The sequence below is a fragment of the Schistosoma haematobium genome, chromosome 3 (assembly GCF_000699445.3).
Source record: "Schistosoma haematobium chromosome 3, whole genome shotgun sequence".
NCBI classification, from domain to species: Eukaryota; Metazoa; Platyhelminthes; class Trematoda; order Strigeidida; family Schistosomatidae; genus Schistosoma; species Schistosoma haematobium.
The window spans coordinates 14,329,438-14,349,221 of NC_067198.1; the positions used below are offsets into that span (position 1 = coordinate 14,329,438).

Below are 19,784 nucleotides of genomic sequence, written 5' to 3' on the forward strand. Positions count from 1 at the left end.
GATTCAAATCCTGTAGTGGTAGAGGTAATAAGAGTATAAGCAGTAATCGGGAAGATTAGTGTTTGGAGATGTTACTTAAAGAGTATAATACAGTGAAATAAATTTGGGAAGAGAAAAAAAAAGACAAGGAGGAATAAGGAGATCAAAATTTGGGAGAAAACAAAGAGTGTATGCACCTGCGCCATTACAAACGATTTTGAGCCATGTCATTCAGGGTCTCTAACCATCTGTTCAAGAGTCAAACCACATGCTTCCTTTTCAACATCAAACTTGTAATTCGTGACTATGCATTTTTTGATGGTAGCGAGTGAGCTGCCCTTACGATCCTTAACCGCCAAAATTGCGGCTGTGATCATGTCAATCGTCTCAAACTTCGGCGTTTTTTTCGTTTCCACACTAATCGTTCTCTGGTCTCGTTCTCTTTTCTTCTATCTTCTTAACCTTCTGCCGCCAGACATTTCGCATTCGATTGTTGATGCATACTACTTATATCTGTCGACATTAGTAGCACACACCACATAACTAATACTGAATGCGCACTGCTGAGGAGTCCCATACCAGGACGAAACGGCTGTCTAGTGCTTCCAGGTTTTCCATGGTGGTCTAGCTTCAATTAACTCATGATTTCAACCAGTGAAATTTCTAAAAATGTCCACAAAACCCATTCTGATAATAATACTTATAATCAAATTATTGAGCTATATATTTTGTTTTTTCTTAACAGAAAGTATAATTCATTGCAGTAGATAACATGAAGTATTCCAGTTAAACAATAGAAATGAAATACATCAATGTACTTTATTACAAATAAGGACATACAGTTTGCATGCAGCTTTATAACCACACCCATAACACTTAAACAAATAAAAATTATTAGATAAAATGTTCATTTCGTAAAATAAATTTCAACACCTGGTAATTACACAGAATTTTTCTTTTACTTTTTTTTTCAAAAAACTAATCACTACATTAGGTATGTCAATAAAACATAATGCACGATAGGTATTCAGTAATAAATATGTCATTTATTTAACAGTTATAATACAGTAAAACAATCCTATATTAAGCGAAGTACATTATTGCGTAGAATAAGAATTTCAATCATATAATAAGCTTTATATAAATTATGTAAGTATCAGGTAACAAAAAACTCTATACTGATGAAATATGGTCTAGCTATTGTTTTTAAAACAATTTATATACCATGTGTTATCAGAATTTCCTTGGAATGTTAGAAGAGTTAGTTAATTGATCAATTTTTCTATGTTAGTCTTAATCAACTTTGTTTTCCTATATATACATATTATTGGTGATAAAAACGAATGATAATTTGTAGTTTATATTATAATTGATCATTTTGTTTTCTGATTAATATGTTAACTTAGTGTAAACTGTTTAGATACTGAAATTTACATATTCTGTTCAATATTTTATTGAAGGTTACAAGAGAATTATCTTGTTACAATATAAGAAACAAATAGTTAGTTTGTTAGTATATTCTTGAAATGAATACATTTTAATTAACGAAGAAGCAAACTATAAATTTCTTTGTTTATTACAATAATCTTACCAGTATAAAGGTTATGGAGATTATTAAGTTTCTTATTGAGATCATGAATCAATTGAAGCTAGACCAAAGTCGGAAACCTGGAAGCACTAGACGGCCGTTTCGTCCTATTGTGGGACTTCTCAGTAGTGCCCATCCACGATCCTGCCCGCGGAATTCGAACGTAGGGCCTTCATTCTCGCTCGCGAACGCTTAACCTACGGGACCACTGGGCCGACATCCAACGGTGTTAGTGTCTAACATCAACCAATCCACGAAATTGCCCGAACATCTTCCATTGTGTTGAGGTAGATACCTGTCTCTACCCGACATGGATTAGCTCCACTGGTCACGGCTTCTCACCAGAACTCCGAGAATTCCCTCACGAAGTTAGTCACTGGTGAGCACATGTTAATTGCCAGTATAGGTTCGAATCCCGTGAGCGGGATCGTGGATGCACACTGCTCAGGAGTCCCACAATAGGTCGAAACGGCCGTCCAGTGCTTCCAGGTTTTCAACGGTGGTCTGACATCAATCGGTTCATGATCTCAAACAATAATTTTACAATTTTTAATACGGTTAGTATTATCAACTAACAGAAGCATTTTCAACGATAATGTTGTACGGTACCGGTTCAGACTACAGTATTAGAGATATTCTAGAGGATAAATTCTGATGAAAACTAGTTAAGCCTTCTTTTATCTGTAAGCTTTAGGTATATAATATCATTATACTGCAGTATGTAGAATTTGGGACTTGTATATCAAGTCTTTAAGGAATTGATACCCTGTGAAGAATTTAAATTTATGTCAATATGTCACAGTGAAGGACTTTATCACTGAGCGATTCATGCTGCTACAGACCATCTGAAAGGTTGGGAAAATTACAAAAGTCTGTCACCGATAAGTAACCAATTTCATGTCTTTAGGGCCAGTCGAACTCTATCGATTTTTCTGTTCATGCAAATGAAGTAAAATGCTTTCATGAATTATTTTGACTTCATGTTTATTATCTTAAACAACAAGACTAAACCACTTTCCTAAAATATATCATAGTACACAATATGGTTTGTAGGTTGTAATCATCGTGAATTCCTTCTACTTGTAGTACAATTGGGACCTAGGTAGCATAGACAACTTTGCTGTACTAACGTGGGACTACTTGACTGCTGGTGCCCACGATTTCAATAAGGATTGAACTCAAGACCACTGAATCTTAAAAGTAGAACCATTGGGTCAGTATTCTATCGTATGAATTCAACTTCAATCAGTTTGTGATATGCTGTGACTGTCATCCAACCTTATGGTTGGATACCTGTTTCACACCTGAAATACCTGAAATCCTTTAGTCACTATTTCTCAATCTAACTTCAGAAACATCTTGAAATAAACCAGTAGTAAGCGGCAAAATCTGAAAAACCTGGGTTCCTTCACTACTTAGGTTATGGATAAGAACTTCCGGATAGATCAGCACTTGTAAGTCACAGCTGTCTTGATGGTTCTCCAACTGAGATCAATTTCTGACGACTTTAATCTACAAATCAAACCGGTCTACCCAAAAACCCCTCAAAGATATGTAAAAAAATGCTAACTTTTAATTGTAAACAACGTGATAATATTGTTCAGTTAGACAAAAATGTATACAATCATTACCTATTGTTTAGTCCATACTACTAAATATAAGCATTACTAATTAACATATTGTTGAATTTGATTTTTCAAAATATTTAAGTTTACAACAATGGATTGATGTCCATAAATCAGACGATTTCCAAAGCAATTGCATACCGGTAGATATGCTTTCCTAGAGATATTTAGTCAATCGTGAAACACAATTTTAAATAAATAACCTAAAAAAGTTAATCATTTATACAAAATCTCTTTGCACAGCGAATGAATGTTTTCACCTAGATATTTGAAACAATATTATTACATTTTAGGTAGACATGGGTGGTGGTTAGCAATAGAATCTACGAGGCAGGTTTCACCCTATTTTGGACTCGTCAGGTGGAGTTACCTGCACCCTAGTGTTATTGGTCACCCCGGGTCTCGAACTTAGAGCCTTTCACTTCAAACGTCAAATCATTATTCACTTCATTACCAAGTCCAACTAACCACTGGATGGGCAATGAAGTGAATTTTAATTCGTTCGCACTAGTCGTCTGAAATTTCACTTTGATGTTTAGAACTTTACTTTACCAGGCGCATCCAGCTGATTAGTTCCAAAATAAGACTAAACCTGTGTTCTGGATCCCACTTATAACTACCATACATTTCTACTTGAAATATTTGTACCTTGATGTCAATGTCAACGCAATCCGCACGGGATGCATGTGTGTCAAGAGGAACTGATCAACTCATGTCATAAACGCCAATGAAAAGATTGAAACAATCGATACAAATGAATTATTATTACAGTCCTTTAACAAGAAAATGATGAATCAATAAAACTGTACTTCCTCTACTGAAGAGAAATATAACTGTATAATTTAAGTTTCGGATAACTTCAAGTATTTTTCAAATAAACGAAAAATTTGTAGATTCAGTCTCAGATGTATAGTAATATAACCCTTTTCAATTTTATTTTGAAGTATAAGAATAAGTATAAGTATAAGCTCTGTAACGAGTGCCAAAATATGGTCACATACCTAGATGTTATACTTTCAACGACAATATCTTTGACTAATAGATTTATAAATTTAAATAATACATCAGACTCTAAGATGTTGTATTTTAAAATTGTTTCATTTACTTTAATTACTACTATGTATTTAAAAAAGCTTACACTTCTTAAATCCCTAGGTTTTTCATACATTCTTGGTATAGAATTATATTGTTGAGATTGTATTACTTGTTCATTTTCATGCTGGAAAAACTTCATATTGTCATTATTTGATTTAAATACTTCTTTTTTATAACCAGAATTATGAGCCGATTGATAAGTTTGTTTAATAATTTGTGATAAACAAGTGAATTCCTTGAAATTTGTTTGTAAATTATGATGGAATTTTTGTTTGTGTTCATTTATGTGATATTCACTTAGGGATTTCATAATTTTACGATTAACATTATAATCATTATTAATATTATGATTATTATTCGTGTTACCGTTGGTGATAATGGTAGTATCACAATGATTTATAGACATTAATGAAATAGGTAATGTCATTTCGTATTTTTTTTATCTTTGTTTGTTTTAACGTTTGCATTTCACTGTGTTATATGGTCAGGTGAATCATTATTATTATTGTCAGCATCATCATCATTAACACTGTCGTTGTGATATGAACAATTTTTTGCTGTTATTGTTGGATGTACTCCAGATTCATGAAAGTCAAGTGACTAAATATCATCAAATATAAAAAATAACTTCTTTTTAATATTCAAAGTAATGAAAAATTAAAATAATAAATAATGATTAAATATAACTTACTTTTCTGCTTATTAAACAAGTATCGGATGGTGATCTTATCATATTGAAAATTAATAAATTAGTTGATCTTTGATATTTACGTGGTGGTAACTGTGGTGGTCTTACTATATCTATTTCGTGTGATCTTTTAAAGTCAATACCAACAACATTATCATCATTGTAATTATTAGTAGTAGTATAAATATCAATATCATCATTATTTTGACTTACACAGTGAACATGATGTTGATATGGATAATCATAAGGATTAAATGAATTACTATGCATTGAATAGGAAGACTTTTTCTTATCAAGACTTTTTACATGTTCAATATTTAAACACTGTAGATTTAATACACCACTAAATTTTTGAAAATCATGATTATTTTCTATATTGGTATTATCGAGGTCATAGTTTGGTTCATATGCAATATTTATTTGTAATGTATTCAATTCATTACGATGAATACAATGTGTTTTACCAATAATTGGTATGTCCATTTGATTATTATTTTCCATTCGGTAAATTTTATTTATTTACATTCCAATGTAACAAGTTTGCTAAAACAACTATGATATATATATATATATATATATATATATATATATATATATATTCGAATGACGGACAGGTATTTCAAGAGTATTCCACTGAATTTTAATCTTTCAAAAATATGCTCATTTCCTTCTACTGTTATGCAGAGTAATATCTACGATCATTATTGATTACTGTTTGAATACATTTCAGTGATATATTATTTCTACGGTTCGATATTATTCAACACTGACGAACAATTTATGTTTCCATGTATTTTGGGTAAGGAAAATAGATTAATTAGCTGGTTCATGTTTACAATAAAGTGGTATAAGCCGACTGATAATAATGTCAGTAAAAAGAAGCAAATTAAGCAATGGTCTTAGAACCAATAGAAAACGTGAATAAAAAAATGAATCGTTGCTATGACAATCACTTATAGTTTTTACCAATCTGATTCCTGAATACAAAGTATTAATAAAGAAATAAAATCATAAGAGAAATTTTTTCGTAGTTCACATAAAAGAATAATCTTAGTTAATCACAGGTTGAAAGCTGGATAACTTTTGAAAGATTCTCCATCCTAATGTGGACTCCTTAATAATATGCCTTTAGTCTCCACAGAGAGCGCTTAACCCTATGACTACCAAGCTGGTGTACATGTCTAACTATAATTAATTAGTTATATCGATCTGAGGTGACTCCACTTGTAGCCCTTATGTGGCTACTGCCGGTCCCAAGCCCGCATAAAAGAGGAGGGTTGAACATGGGGTTAGCGACTCTATCCCGTAAAAAACTAATTCGCTAAAAAATACTAACCAGAAAAAATCATTCAAACCATGGAGTTGAGGTGAGTAATTGATTAACACCCGATATTATTTAACACTAGTTATGGCTCCTCTTTAGAACTAAAGGCTAGGCATCTCAAAGTTAGTCAATAATGAGTCCATAAAAATTATAAGCAAAGGGAAATTTGTGAAGATAGTAGAATATTCATAATTTGTGTTACGCATTGATTTTAGCAAGCTGAACGAATGTAGGCATGTGCACAAATGGTACTCGGTCCAAAAGTCCGGAGCTTAAGCGTTATCGAGGGGAACTGAAGGTTCTCGGTTTGATCCCTAGAAGAATACTGGGTACACACTGCTAAGGAGTTCCATACTGGAACGAAACAGCCTCCTAATGCTTTTTGGTTTTCAAGGAACATTTAACTAAAATCAGTTTGTAGTGTTAATTATGTGGACTAAAATGTTCACCAAAACATTTATACATTGCCTTTTGTTAAATTTAACTAATTATTATTAATCACCAATAATCGCTTCAAGTTAACAAGTCTTAAACTTATAACAAATGTAATAATAAGTTTCGTCATAGCCTTACAGTATTTCTTGAGATAATTTATCAGTGAGTGTTAATAGATCATATTTTTTCCCAATTTGTTTGAATACTGCACAAAAGTGGTAAACTTAATGTAGCTAATAAATAACCTATTAGGTATCACCTTGAGATCGGTGATGATGAACGGAATACTACTTTTATAATAGAAAAAAATATCAATAATGTTGTGAATAACTACTTGAATATGGTTGATTAATAATAATGAAACTTACTTCGGAAACTTATGAATAAGATTAAGAAATTCATGGCAAATGTTATCCAACATTTCTATTGAGTTTCCACAACTGTTAATCCTTGTCTACTAATAGAAATAATGGTCATCTACTGGTTACAAAAAGCTGCTTTGAATAACTAGATCTAACTTTCAAAGCTTCATGACCATTCCATAACTCACTGAATTTAAATATGAGTGAATTTGAAAATTTGAACACATTTCAGAAATGAACCAAGATACACCGACAATATTTTTATTTTTTGTTAGGTCATGAAACACTGGCATACCCATTACTGACTATTGGTGACATTATTTTTTCTGAATGCTGTGATAAACCGTTGATCCGCCAGTGGAATTGAAATAAATTGACTGATAAATAAATCAGTCACTACACCTCGTATTACGAAGGTCACATAACAAAAATCATATAGAATTGTCATTCGACCTTACGACATTAAGATATTTTGGTCGTCCACATTCACCGTAAATCAAGGTTATTCAACATTTTCAAAGTCAGTATGCCAAAAAATATTGTATTTTACCTTATTACTACTGGGATTAATCTCTTGTTTAGAAGATTTTGCCAAAATTCAGTCTTACAAACACACCTTCACAAATTTAACATGACCTTGTGCGGCTGCTCTGAACCAATACCTAGTTTAGGTATGAGTAAAATTTATTCGGAAACTGAATTAGCCCCGATCAGTTGGTAGTTAATAAAATCTTTGTAGAGACTTAAGACACACATTTAGAATTGGACCGTCCACACACCATGATGTAAATTAGTTATCACAATCTTCATTTTATATTTTATATCTCAATTTATTTGCTTACATTTCTGTAGCTTTGCTATATGTGATAGTTTCAAACAATAGGTGTTGTCAATCAATCTGTCATGTAGCTAGAATGATATTTGTCTTAGTTTTCACAACTTTGCTGTTTATCTTATAAAACAAATAAACTACATGCTTTTTATCACGGTAACATCAAATACAATATGAACCTCTGCTCTCAGCGGTATCTTGAACTTATTGAGCCATTGTATTCTTTTAAAAAACGAGATGTGTATTATTGTATAAATGAATTTGGAATTCTTCGTAAGTTTTCGTGTTTCAGTAAGTTCTAAATAACTATTGTTGGATAATCCTTCTGAGATCAAAATAACTGTTAGGATTCACAATAGGTCTTAAGAAATTAACGGCTGTCATGTTCTTAGCGTTCCAAAGAAAAGATAAAGCTCAAACAATGACTTATACACAGCTTTAACTGAAGGGTTAAACAACCATTTTAAACTGAGATAAATCATTGATAATAATGTTAGCAAAACGATATGAATCCGTTTATTTTGTGAATTCTCTTCAGATGCTTACAGTCTTAAGCGATAGTAAGAATTATTCGAATATGGGATTCGAAGATGACATGAACTTTACTAGTCGCTCACATGATCAATTAATTCTAGGGGTAATTTACTAAATATTACATAAGCAGGAACTAAAAAGCATATGGAGAAAAAATATTTCCATAAATGGTAAGTTAATACCTTCAGTTACGTAATCCTAGATGCACAAAAATTAGTTACATCACGAACCGATCTTAGTTAGACAACTACTAGAAACCAGAAACACTGGACAGCTGTTTTGTTTAAGTACAGAACTCTTTATTAGTGCCCATTCACGATCTTACAAGGGATCGTACTCAAGACTTTCATTTACAATGGCGAGGGCTTATGCCTTAAACCAGTAACCCGATATCCGATGGTTTAGATATCTAACTTCGATCGATTCTCAATAGTACGCAACTATCTCTCAATGTTATTTGTGAGTAAATGTCTGAATATGATCAGTTTGCGATGTAAACTATGAAATTCAACAATTTTTGGAGGCAAAGAGATGGTTAAGTGAGTAAATTGGGTTTCAGTACCTCAAGTCGTTGGTTTTAGCAAATTACAGTAGGAAAAATAAGGATACAGCGGGTTTTAAACCACTGTATTTAAAATTAAAATAAATCTGAACTCCATTCTTTATTATTTATTATAGAATTTTAAAGCCTTCAAGAGCATTTAACATGTATACCACAATGTAAATAAACAATCACACAAGTAACTAGAAAAATCATTTCTTATCTATTGTTTCCAGCTAGTCTACCTTCATGTCACTTTCAACTTCAATCAAAACCGTTCAGTAAACGTGATTCAAAGTATGTACTCTAGTTTTTTTTTTAAATAGTTAATTCCATTGTCTTAACGTGTAAACTATAAAACGCAATTCAAAAGATTTAATAAAATCACATTGTTCAACTATGAATGTTGCATTGGTTTTAATGAAATTTACAAAATGGGAGGATTACACAAAATAATTTAATTTGCAAAAATACCTGAACTCAAATTTTTCTTACTCATCAACATAAAAGTAGTTATTATAGGTTTGAAAAGTGTTTTTCTATGAAAATTTACCTATATAAAATCTGTTTTGTTGATAATAATAGTAATATTTGTAGCAATAATATTACCACTATAAATAAGAATAATATATTTGTAAAATCCCAGTGAGTAGAAAAATTAGGTTTTTAATTTTTCTGACGTTTCGTGACTCAGAGTAAGCCAGTTCTTCAGAGAAGAGATGTGAACTGACACAAAGAGGCACCAAATTTATATGGACCATACCGCCATTAGATTTATGTGAGGGCTGGACTACTACCTGGTCGCCCAAACCGAAGCAGGTGGTTTTCTTAGTAGGTTACTCCCTGAATTGAATAACGTTAAGAGATGCATTCCATTGTGGCCGGTGACCAACAATAGGTTGGTCTCATTATTTATGTAAAATCTATTTAACATTCATGATATTATGAATTTTTGTCATAAACCATGCACGTAAAAAGACTATTTCCTGATTGACTAACAATTTGCTGAAATTTTTGGCGATTTTTTTGAGCTTATCTCTAAACTACACTCTTATAGAACTTACTTCTTTTTCAAGTTGATGTTCTATAATAACTTCATTGAGAAATCTCACTGATAGCTAATTATATAGTTAAGTAAATTCTAAAAATTTTATTTTGTTACTGTTTACTCTTGTTAGAGTTTCTAAACATGCTTAGCAAATCGATTTGATCAATAATAATAATAATCAGCGGAAAGCTGTTTCACTGTTTCAAGTGCATCTACTTGAACTGACCCAGATCAACTTAAGTAAGAGGTTAATTACATAAAATATCTTAATTTTAGAAAGTTACTAAAACTATAAACCAAAACAGAAAACAGAATCATACAAACTGTTCATGAACTCAATAGTATAAGGTGAAAATGATTCAAATAAATGAAATACAATTAGTATTGTTGATTGTGACCTCTTAGAAAAACTGAACTATAAAAACTGCATACAGCGTAGTATTAGGTTGACATATTTAATGATGATATCAAATACGTGTAAATTAACAATGTATCTGAGTTGCCTATTATTTGTAATGGAAAAACTTGGAACCATTACAATTCCCACGACACGAAATAAGAACATGGGAGGCTGGTGCAAGTGAAGATTTACTGACTTCAAAACAAACACCATGATCTTAGTAGGAAATTCACTCATACATTGATTGAATACCCACTTTGATTCATATTTAGAAAGTCACATATGTTGAAAAGAAATGCCCAGAATATAATAAATCACATGTTGCATGTCATACTGAATTATAATTCTCGTTATTTTAATACAAAAATAACGTGTTTCAAATAAACCTCACTCTAAAATAGGTCAATATAATACTGCGTAAAATGTCACATTGAAAATAAAATAAAATCTTATATTGAGTAATTCTAATACTAAATTAAAACCAGAAGTAATGTTGGCCAAAAATCACAATGAATGAAAATTTGATTTTGCCTATTTATCCCGTCATATCAGATTACTAAAGAAAAACACTGTTTATTCCTTTGTAGACTTAATATGATTCAATTATACCTCTGATTTATGAAATAGAACATTCTAAACGATAACTAATATATATTGATTAGCATTGACTGACTTAATTCACTACATCAAATAGAATTGATGATACTTAGTGATTTAGTTTATTTTGCTGTCACTTAAGAAGATAATTGTAAAGCTACTAGTATGGATTATTTGTTATGTTCGCGTAAACACTACCACTTGTTTCTCCTTACAAGGGAATAAAAGTGAGCGATACGGTGAAATTGTAGATAAAATTTTGTTTATGAGTTAACAATAGATCCACCACAGATTCAACCACTGTTTTCCCCCGTGATTCTAAAACTATATAAAAATACGTTGAATAGTCCATGATATAATCATGTAGTCAGCATTCAAATTTGCATATATTGAACTAGACATTAGGTAAATACATGTAGACAATCCACACTATCAATAAATTTCGCTGAACTAACTAGTAATATCTCAAAATCACTGAGTTGCATATTTACTTTATCTGACATATTTATTGAGCAAACAATCTGTAAAATAAACTGTTATCTTTCACAATGAAAAGTCTTAGATCGTTAAATGTGAATAGTTATGAATGAATTGAGGTTAGACATTAACACCGTTGTATGCCGGCTCAATGGTCTACAGGTTAAGCGATCGCGCGCGAAACCGTATGTCCTGGCTTCGAGTTCCGCGTGAGGGATTGTGGATGCACACTGTTGAGGCATCCCATACTAGGACGAAATGGCGGACGAGTGCTTACAGGTTTTCCATAATGGTCTAGCTTTAACTGACTCATGAGTTTAACTAATTAATTACTACAATCTCCACAAAACCCTCTTGCTGATATAATTATATATTTGTTTTTAAGTATTTTTGTAGCTAATAGATCTTATCACATATTTGAATACGTTTTATTTTCTGGAATGTACAGAATGTGTAAGATAGTTGTTGTAATAAGATAAAATATTTGTAGAGTTTTTATCACTAAAAAGAACATATGTTTATCAGAAACTTCAATCGATATGCGCCCCTAGTTAATTTCTACGAGATATATAGATCAATACAAGATAGGTTTTTTATGTTAAAATTGATGGTTCTAAATGTTTGATCGATAAGTAGCAAATTGCACTTGCTTTTAATTTATATATTAAAGTGCAATAATCTTTAAAGTAATATAAATGTATTTCATTTAAGTAAATGATTTGTTGAAAACTGAAGTGATGAATTTAAAGACCATCATCAAACATAAAAAAACTTGGAAGCTGTCTTATTCTTGTTTAGGGATTCTAATCACTGCAAACTTATGAATTCACACTTTCAAAGTAATAACTTTCAAATATGATATCAGTTTTCAAATAATCAGCTACTGTTTTTGAATCCTATTGTATTTTTTAACATCACTGACTTTCCAATACACCAGATGAATTATACGTAGTTGCTGGAAATGACTTTCACATTTGTAGCTTTGTGTCAATACAAAAAACGGAATGAGTACACAGACGTCATTGTCATCAGTTGCCTAAAGATTGTTTGTTCATATATTGTTATGAACATATAGTTATCGGGCTTATAACAAGTGTTTATTTTTTTACCATCCAGTTTCTGATGACAAAGAGATTTTTACTGAGAATTACCCAAATAAAACTGAATTTTTAATTTGCTTAAAAAAGTACAGTTCCCAGTAGAAACTTTTCAATGAAAAGCAACTGATCATTTCTTCAGGATTACTGACAATGTATTTCATATCTTTCACAAAGTATCTACAATTTTTATCAATTTCTTTATATTCGGATTATCTGTTATAAATTTCAATCAACCAATTATTAAATTACTATTTGAGGTGCATCATGCAACGTAATTCAATTTAAGTATCACACACGATGTCTTTGATCCCAGTCATTATAATCTCTAAAGTTTCACAAAATGGCTTATAAAGTATCACTGGATACTGGGAAGATTTACTTTGCACGTAAAAACATTCCATTCTTAGCCATCGTGCTGAACGTTCAATTAATTCGGGATGGGAAAATGAGTAATATCATTAGCCATTCAACAAATAATGCTCAAATTAAATACACAGTCCTACTTTTAGTTAGTGAATTGAATTAACCATATAATTGCTGAATATCAGTACAAATAGTATAAGTTATTTTGAGTTGTTAGTACCTGAAAGAATGTTACAGTCTACTGATTTATATAAACCAAAGCCTATATAATAAATAAATATGCATTCTACTATTTACTGACTGCAGAAAAGATAGAAATTTATTTAAAAAAACACCAAGAATTTTCAGATGTAGATGTTTTGTTAATTTCCATTAACGCTTAATGTTACTCGAAAAACAATTAACAGAGAATGTAGTGGAAATCACCCTACTAAGTTAATGGGACTTTCCAGTAGTTTAGCTCATAACTAGCCGGTTAAGAAGAAAGTGTTGATGATAATTATACTGAAGTGGACTAGTCACTGTTAGTTTTATCCTCAAAAGTTGTCTCTAACCGAGTTGGGAACCGTTCTTTAGAGCTCTGAAAAAATGTATTACATATTCTGGAAGCCTCTGATAGTTTCATGATTCCATGAACCCTCATAACTATGTCTGTTGTGTTGATCAATATTGAAAACCAATTAGTCTGATCGACAAAAAATTGATTTAATTATTATCATAATTCAGAGTCGTGAACTCAGTCAGAGGACAGATCATCGATCAATCGAACTTGTTAATGTATAAACTTTAAGTATAAGTATAATAAGCGTGGTACAGATGAAAAGCGATTTGTTTTAAAAATGGTCTTTAAAGATATACGTAGTTCAAGTGTGATAATCAAACTGGTAATTTTAGGAACAATGTATTACATCTGAAAATAAATCCTTGAAAAAATGTTATTTAGAGGATTGATAAAAAGTAATTAATGGTGAACTTTTCTTTCTCGTACATTTATTTCATATTCGCCTTTGCCCTTAACTTTCTCTATGTCTACACCTAAAGGACTCAAACCTCATGATTGGTAGGCTATCTGTCATCTTGATTAGCGTTAATCAATTCAAAGCTTAGGTTAAGAGCTTTACAATGAATATGTGTGCGATTGGTTTCTGACTAATCGTCATGGCAAATTCTAATCACACGCTCTTTTAATTTATATTGAAAATTTACCCTCATCTATCCTGCCTGCTTACCAAACAGTGGTAAGTGATTATTATTATGTTTGACTTTATCAAAAAACAAATCCATAACTTAGGAGTCATATGTACTTTATAAACTGAGCACATGTCGGGACTTTATTTGGTTAACTATCCGAAATAGTTAAAAGTGATTATGTCATCCATAAGAAACCACTATATATTGTCATATAGGGGCCCAGATACACATATATCATTGAATAGTTTTGATTCATATGCTCATTAGTAAACAGGATAACTTATTCAGTACCTCAAATGAATTTTAAAAAGAATTTTTAAATTATTGACAAATCTGGGAACTCAATAACCTCACCGTTTTGTCACTGTCATTTCAGATGTAAATTAAAACTAACTGTTTCATCATATAAGTTGGGACGTTTCTCTCGTTAGATAGTTTAATCTAAGGGATTATAATAATTATAAGTATATTGGGATCTATGAATATTTTAAGAATTTCCATAACTAGATTATAAACTGGTTTTGGCTAGTCCGTCATGGCTGTGCACTATTGAGGAGTTTGATACTGGGAAGAAACAGCTATCTTATGCTTCCTAGATCTAGCTAAGATCGATTCTAGGTTTAACTATGAAAATTCTGGTATTTGCACAAGCCCTAATATATTAATAATAGTCATGTACTCACCTGTGACAAACTTTCAGATACAATTACTGGAATTCTATTGAAAAGCCATGGCTACCGGAATTTAATTTTATCGGATATGAAAGATAGTTACCTACCGTGAGCAATAGAAGGTGAATGCAAAATATGGCGAATCGATTAATGTTAAACATGTACATCACTGATTCTCAACTCAATCGTCTATAGGTTGACTGTTCGTGTGCAAGGCTAAAGTTTTTAAGCTCAACCTTCAGAAATGTTGTTAGTGCACACTAATGAAGAGTTCAAATTAGTATTATAATTTCTTAACGGATCATGTAAGCATGTAAATTTCAAAGATCAATAAACCCTATTTCATATATCGAAAGCCTCTTAACCAACTCTTCGGTCCTCTCCCCCAGAGATAACTACAATGTATAATTTAAAGCATGAAAAAAATAATTTTTTTCAATAAATATCAAAAATTATGATGACCTATCATACTACATTCAGTTATTGAACTTAAAATCTTAAATGTCTCAGTCAGTCAGTCAGCTACAACGTAGGACCAGGCACATATGTGCATCGGTCCAAGTTGCCATACCTCATTAACACAACAAGATGGACACCGGATTCATAAAAGTAGTTAATTCAGAAGTGGTAATATATAAAAGAAAGATTGCATGTAAGGATATAGTACAGGAAGAAAGAATTAGTTCGTAGAAAGAAAGATATGAAGTGATTTTAATCTCATAGTTTAAGGGAAGACAGCGTGTATACACCGACGCCATTGTGATCGATTCTGAGCCATGTCACCAAGAGTCTCCAACCATTGGTTACGATAGTCACGCGGACCCCAAACAAGTAGTCTGCATATAACAACATAGCTCAGACTAGAAGTTAGTGACTTCAAGCACTGATGCCACGTTTTCGGTTTGGCCGTCCCTAACTTTCTTCCAACCATCTCCAACACCGGTTAGCATTGAAATTACAAATGTTTAAATGAACAATTTTAATGATTGCAATCATTATAATTTAAAGAGAAATTTATTAAAAAATCACTGACTATCTATTATTTCGAATAAAATATAAAATTCATAATTTAATCTGATAAATCTTAATTATCTAATAAGTATCACAATGAAAACTTACAGAATGAATAGTTTCAATGGAATTGTATCATTGTCAATTAGATTTATGGTACTCTTTATTATTCAATAGATCCATCATTTAAATTTGCATGATCTTAATTGTAAGTTCAGTTATCTTGTCGATGTCATTTGCAAAAAAAAATAATTGACCTCAATCAATATTTCTATGAAGTGTGTAGTAAAAAAAATCATCATTTGTGTTTAAATTTACCAATAGGATAGTTTAAACTTTTGAAATCTGATTGCACGATTTTAACAAATAGACCAATCAATATTATTATTTTGTGTGTGTGCGTGTGTGCATCTTCATTGATTGTCCATTTATCTGAATGCATACAAGCATATAATAATTAAATGTATTAAATTTATTTAATGTAAATATGTTTGTATCTTTTTTTTTTAAAAAATTTAAATCATCAAGATGAATATTTTCTTCATTGAATTATTTGTTTTAAATAACCCTTAAATTTTTAAGGTGATATGTTTGTGCGAAAGTTAAAGTATATATATTCCAACATTTGGTTTTCTCATTTGGTTGGTAGATTTGCTTGTATGTCTGTATATATATCTATAGTGTATTTGTGTATTTTTTTTGTGTGCATGTAGGTATATTTTAACTTATCAATATCTTCAATAGTTGAGATTATGAGTGAATTGAAGCTAGACCACCATGAAAAAATCTAGAAGCACTGGATGGCTATTTCGTCTTAGTATGGGATTCGTTAGCAGTGTGTATCCACGATCATGCCAAGAGAGAGATTCGAACGCAGGATTTATCGGCCACACAATAGGACGAGACGGTCATCCAGTGCTTCTAGGTTTTCTATGATAGTTTAGCTTCAATGTACTCATAATCTTAACTATTGAAATGATTATAATATCCACAAAACCTCCTTCTGATATTATCAGTATCTGTTCATAAAATTGGTATTCTATATATTAGCATCTGTTAACACAAATGTTGTGTAAGGGTAATCATTCTGTCACATTATTCGATAAAAGTTTGATATCTAGTATTTCCGAGTGTTCTTCCGTCCATTTAATGTATTAGCGCTATATATAATAGTGTAATTTTCATTTAAAGCTATCTATATCCGTTTTCTGTAACCATGTCACTGTAGAGCGTCGCAACTTGTTAGGTGAAAAAAAAATCAAAAATATTTAAGTTCAGAGCTTGAAATAAAATCCTCAGTGGAAGTTATGTTCTTATACTCAGCATTCACCCACTTAAGGAACGGAATAACACTAAATATTACAGACATATTACGAATTACATGCGGTACAAATTCACGGACACGTACCCTATACCCGAATTTTGGAGTTATGACATGCTTCACTTACTTTCATCACCTCGTAGTGTTTCCTTCATTTGTTTATTTATCAAGAAAAATAATATTCTGTAAAAAATGTTCTGATGGAATCAAAACTATCAGGTATATTGCTTATACTAGCCACAAAAATACATAAACGGGACAATATTCGCGCTTGGCTTTTAATTTTAATGTTAGCATCCAAATATATATATATATATATATAGAGAGAGAGAGGAATGTGAAGGGTACTCTTAATTGATTATGTTAAAGCAAATGACTTTAACGTTGTACCTGGGTAATAATGATAGAAGAATCATACACATCTATGTTCAACTGAAAATCTAAAGTATTTGTCGATTCTTTTACTTTTTAAAAAGAACGTTTAGTAAAGTAGAATAATAATTCACTCTATCATCTATAGTATATTGATAATACTGTGGAGAAACGATAAGAGAAAAAGACGCATAGTCAGTTATAAAATTATACCAGTATAGTATTTATAAAAATATACAGCTCCTTTAAATAAATCCTAATATCCATTACTTTAGGTTTAATGATTATACTGTTATGACAAACTACAACGTGACCGCCATTGGCTTTTATTCTAAATCTAGTATGATGATGTCTCAAGTTAATGAGTCGCACGTTTTCTAATTAATGTCAATAGACTAACGCCTTTGAGTCTAAGATGAACATTTTTTCATGTCATTAAGTCTAGCTTTAAAAACCTTTACATATTTGGGCAGCATCATTGATGAACATGGTGGATCTGATGTAGATGTGAAAGCGCGGATCGGTAAAGCAAGAGCAGCATATTTACAACTGAAGAACATCTGGAACTCAAAACAACTGTCAACCAATACCAAGGTCAGGATTTTCAATACAAATGTCAAGACAGTTCTACTGTATGGGGCGGAAACCCGGAGAACTACGAAAGCCATCATCCAGAAGATACAGGTGTTTATTAACAGCTGTCTATGCAAAATACTTCGGATCCGTTGGACGGACACTATTAGCAACAACGTACTGTGGGAAAGAACAAACCAGATCCCAGCGGAGGAAGAAATTAGGAAGAAGCGCTGGAAGTGGATAAGACACACATTGAGGAAAGCACCCAACTGCGTCACAAGACAAGCCCTCACATGGAATCCTCAAGGCCAAAGGAAAAGAGGAAGACCAAGGAACACATTACGCCGAGAAACGAAGATAGACATGAGAAAAATGAACAAGAATTGAATGGAACTAGAAAAGAAGGCGGAGGACAGAGTGGGTTGGAGAATGCCGGTCGGCGGCCTATGCTCCATTAGGAGTAACAGGCGTAAGTAAGTAAGTAAGTAAGTAAGTAAGTCTAGCTTATTAGGAAACAGTAGACATCCAGGTTAAAAAGCTTTTCAAGATCATATCGATTATTCACTTATGATAAGCACAAACAAGAACCCGTCGAAGTTTAAAATTAATTTATAAACTCAGAAGAAATACATTTCATTAATCGAGAAATAGGTTTTTATGCATATTTACTAAGCTTATATAAAACGGGATTGGATGACTAAGTGACGTTTCAGTATCGTAAGTAAATAAAAATATAATATTTAGTTGGTATTCACTGCGGTTTAACACGAGTTAAAGGACATTTGAAAACTAATTCTTAATGAACAGTTTTCTCATCCCAGTATGTGATCACTCAGTAAAACATACTGTCACACCAGGGCTTTCAGCCCTCATAGTAAAGTGTTTTCGTTAATCCAAGTTTTCCTATCAACCAATCGTTTCGAAAGAAATTACAAATTTTATTACAGTTACATTTGCCACAGCAACAAAAATTAATGATTTTTAAGACATACTCAGGTGAACGGTGAACATAGTAAACATTGTGATTTAGCTCGCTGTAAATAATTGGTTATTCATGAAAATTTCCACTCAGTTTTAAAACTTTATTGAACTTTTAAACTTTACGTAATCGGTTTGCTATGTACATAAACTACTTATGAAGTAAAGGTTTAAGTTGAATCTTTTCCTCATTATTTATGCCAATGTTAGTCAGTTATGAGTACTGGAACTCTAAAAATTAATAAACTATACTACTAAGAAGTCATCGTATAACCACGAAGAATTATTTACCATATGGTTATTACGTTTACATTTTGAGGACCCTATTTGGCTATCAGTTAACTTCATATGATTAGTCTTGCATAAATTATTAATTGATTTTCAGCTTAGTAACACAAATCACCTTATTCATGATGTGATCTATGTTGTATGAAAACAAAGTTCAGGTCATCTAAATAAAGTCAACAAGATGAAACATGAAACTAGTAACAGTTTAAATTGTGAACGGTTGTCACTTTGTATTTAATTGTGTCAAGGAGGTTATGATGGAGAACATCTTTAAATTCAATATTAATTAACTTTTTAGATTATATTTTGTTCACTTGTCGAAGAAGAAACATTTTAAGTGTAGATTCATAGTATCGAGATAACATGGTTGAATTATTTATTAGTGAGA

The 19,784-nt window shown here is 31.6% G+C and overlaps 2 protein-coding genes across 4 annotated transcripts in view; one reads left to right on the top strand and one right to left on the bottom strand.

Annotated features, from left to right (window-relative positions):
• ABCG2_1 (ATP-binding cassette sub- G member 2) overlaps positions 1-16,302 on the bottom strand; it is a 41,856-nt gene extending 25,554 nt beyond the window's left edge. Inside the window, exons 1-2 of one of the 2 annotated variants that reach the window (XM_051213086.1) lie at positions 15,970-16,302; positions 4,331-4,887 (exon numbers count right to left, since the gene is read on the bottom strand). In XM_051213086.1, the coding sequence (XP_051069022.1) occupies positions 4,331-4,714 (384 nt within the window). In that variant the 5' untranslated portion in view covers positions 4,715-4,887; positions 15,970-16,302. The remainder of the gene's footprint in view (positions 1-4,330; positions 4,888-15,969) is intronic. The other variant, XM_051213087.1, reaches the window with a different exon arrangement.
• Positions 5,153-19,784, top strand: part of STARD3_1 (StAR- lipid transfer protein 3) — a 65,816-nt gene continuing 51,184 nt past the window's right edge. For both annotated transcript variants that reach the window (XM_051218962.1, XM_051218960.1), the window contains exon 1: positions 5,153-5,448. The gene's annotated coding sequence lies outside the window, so the exon portion shown is untranslated. The remainder of the gene's footprint in view (positions 5,449-19,784) is intronic.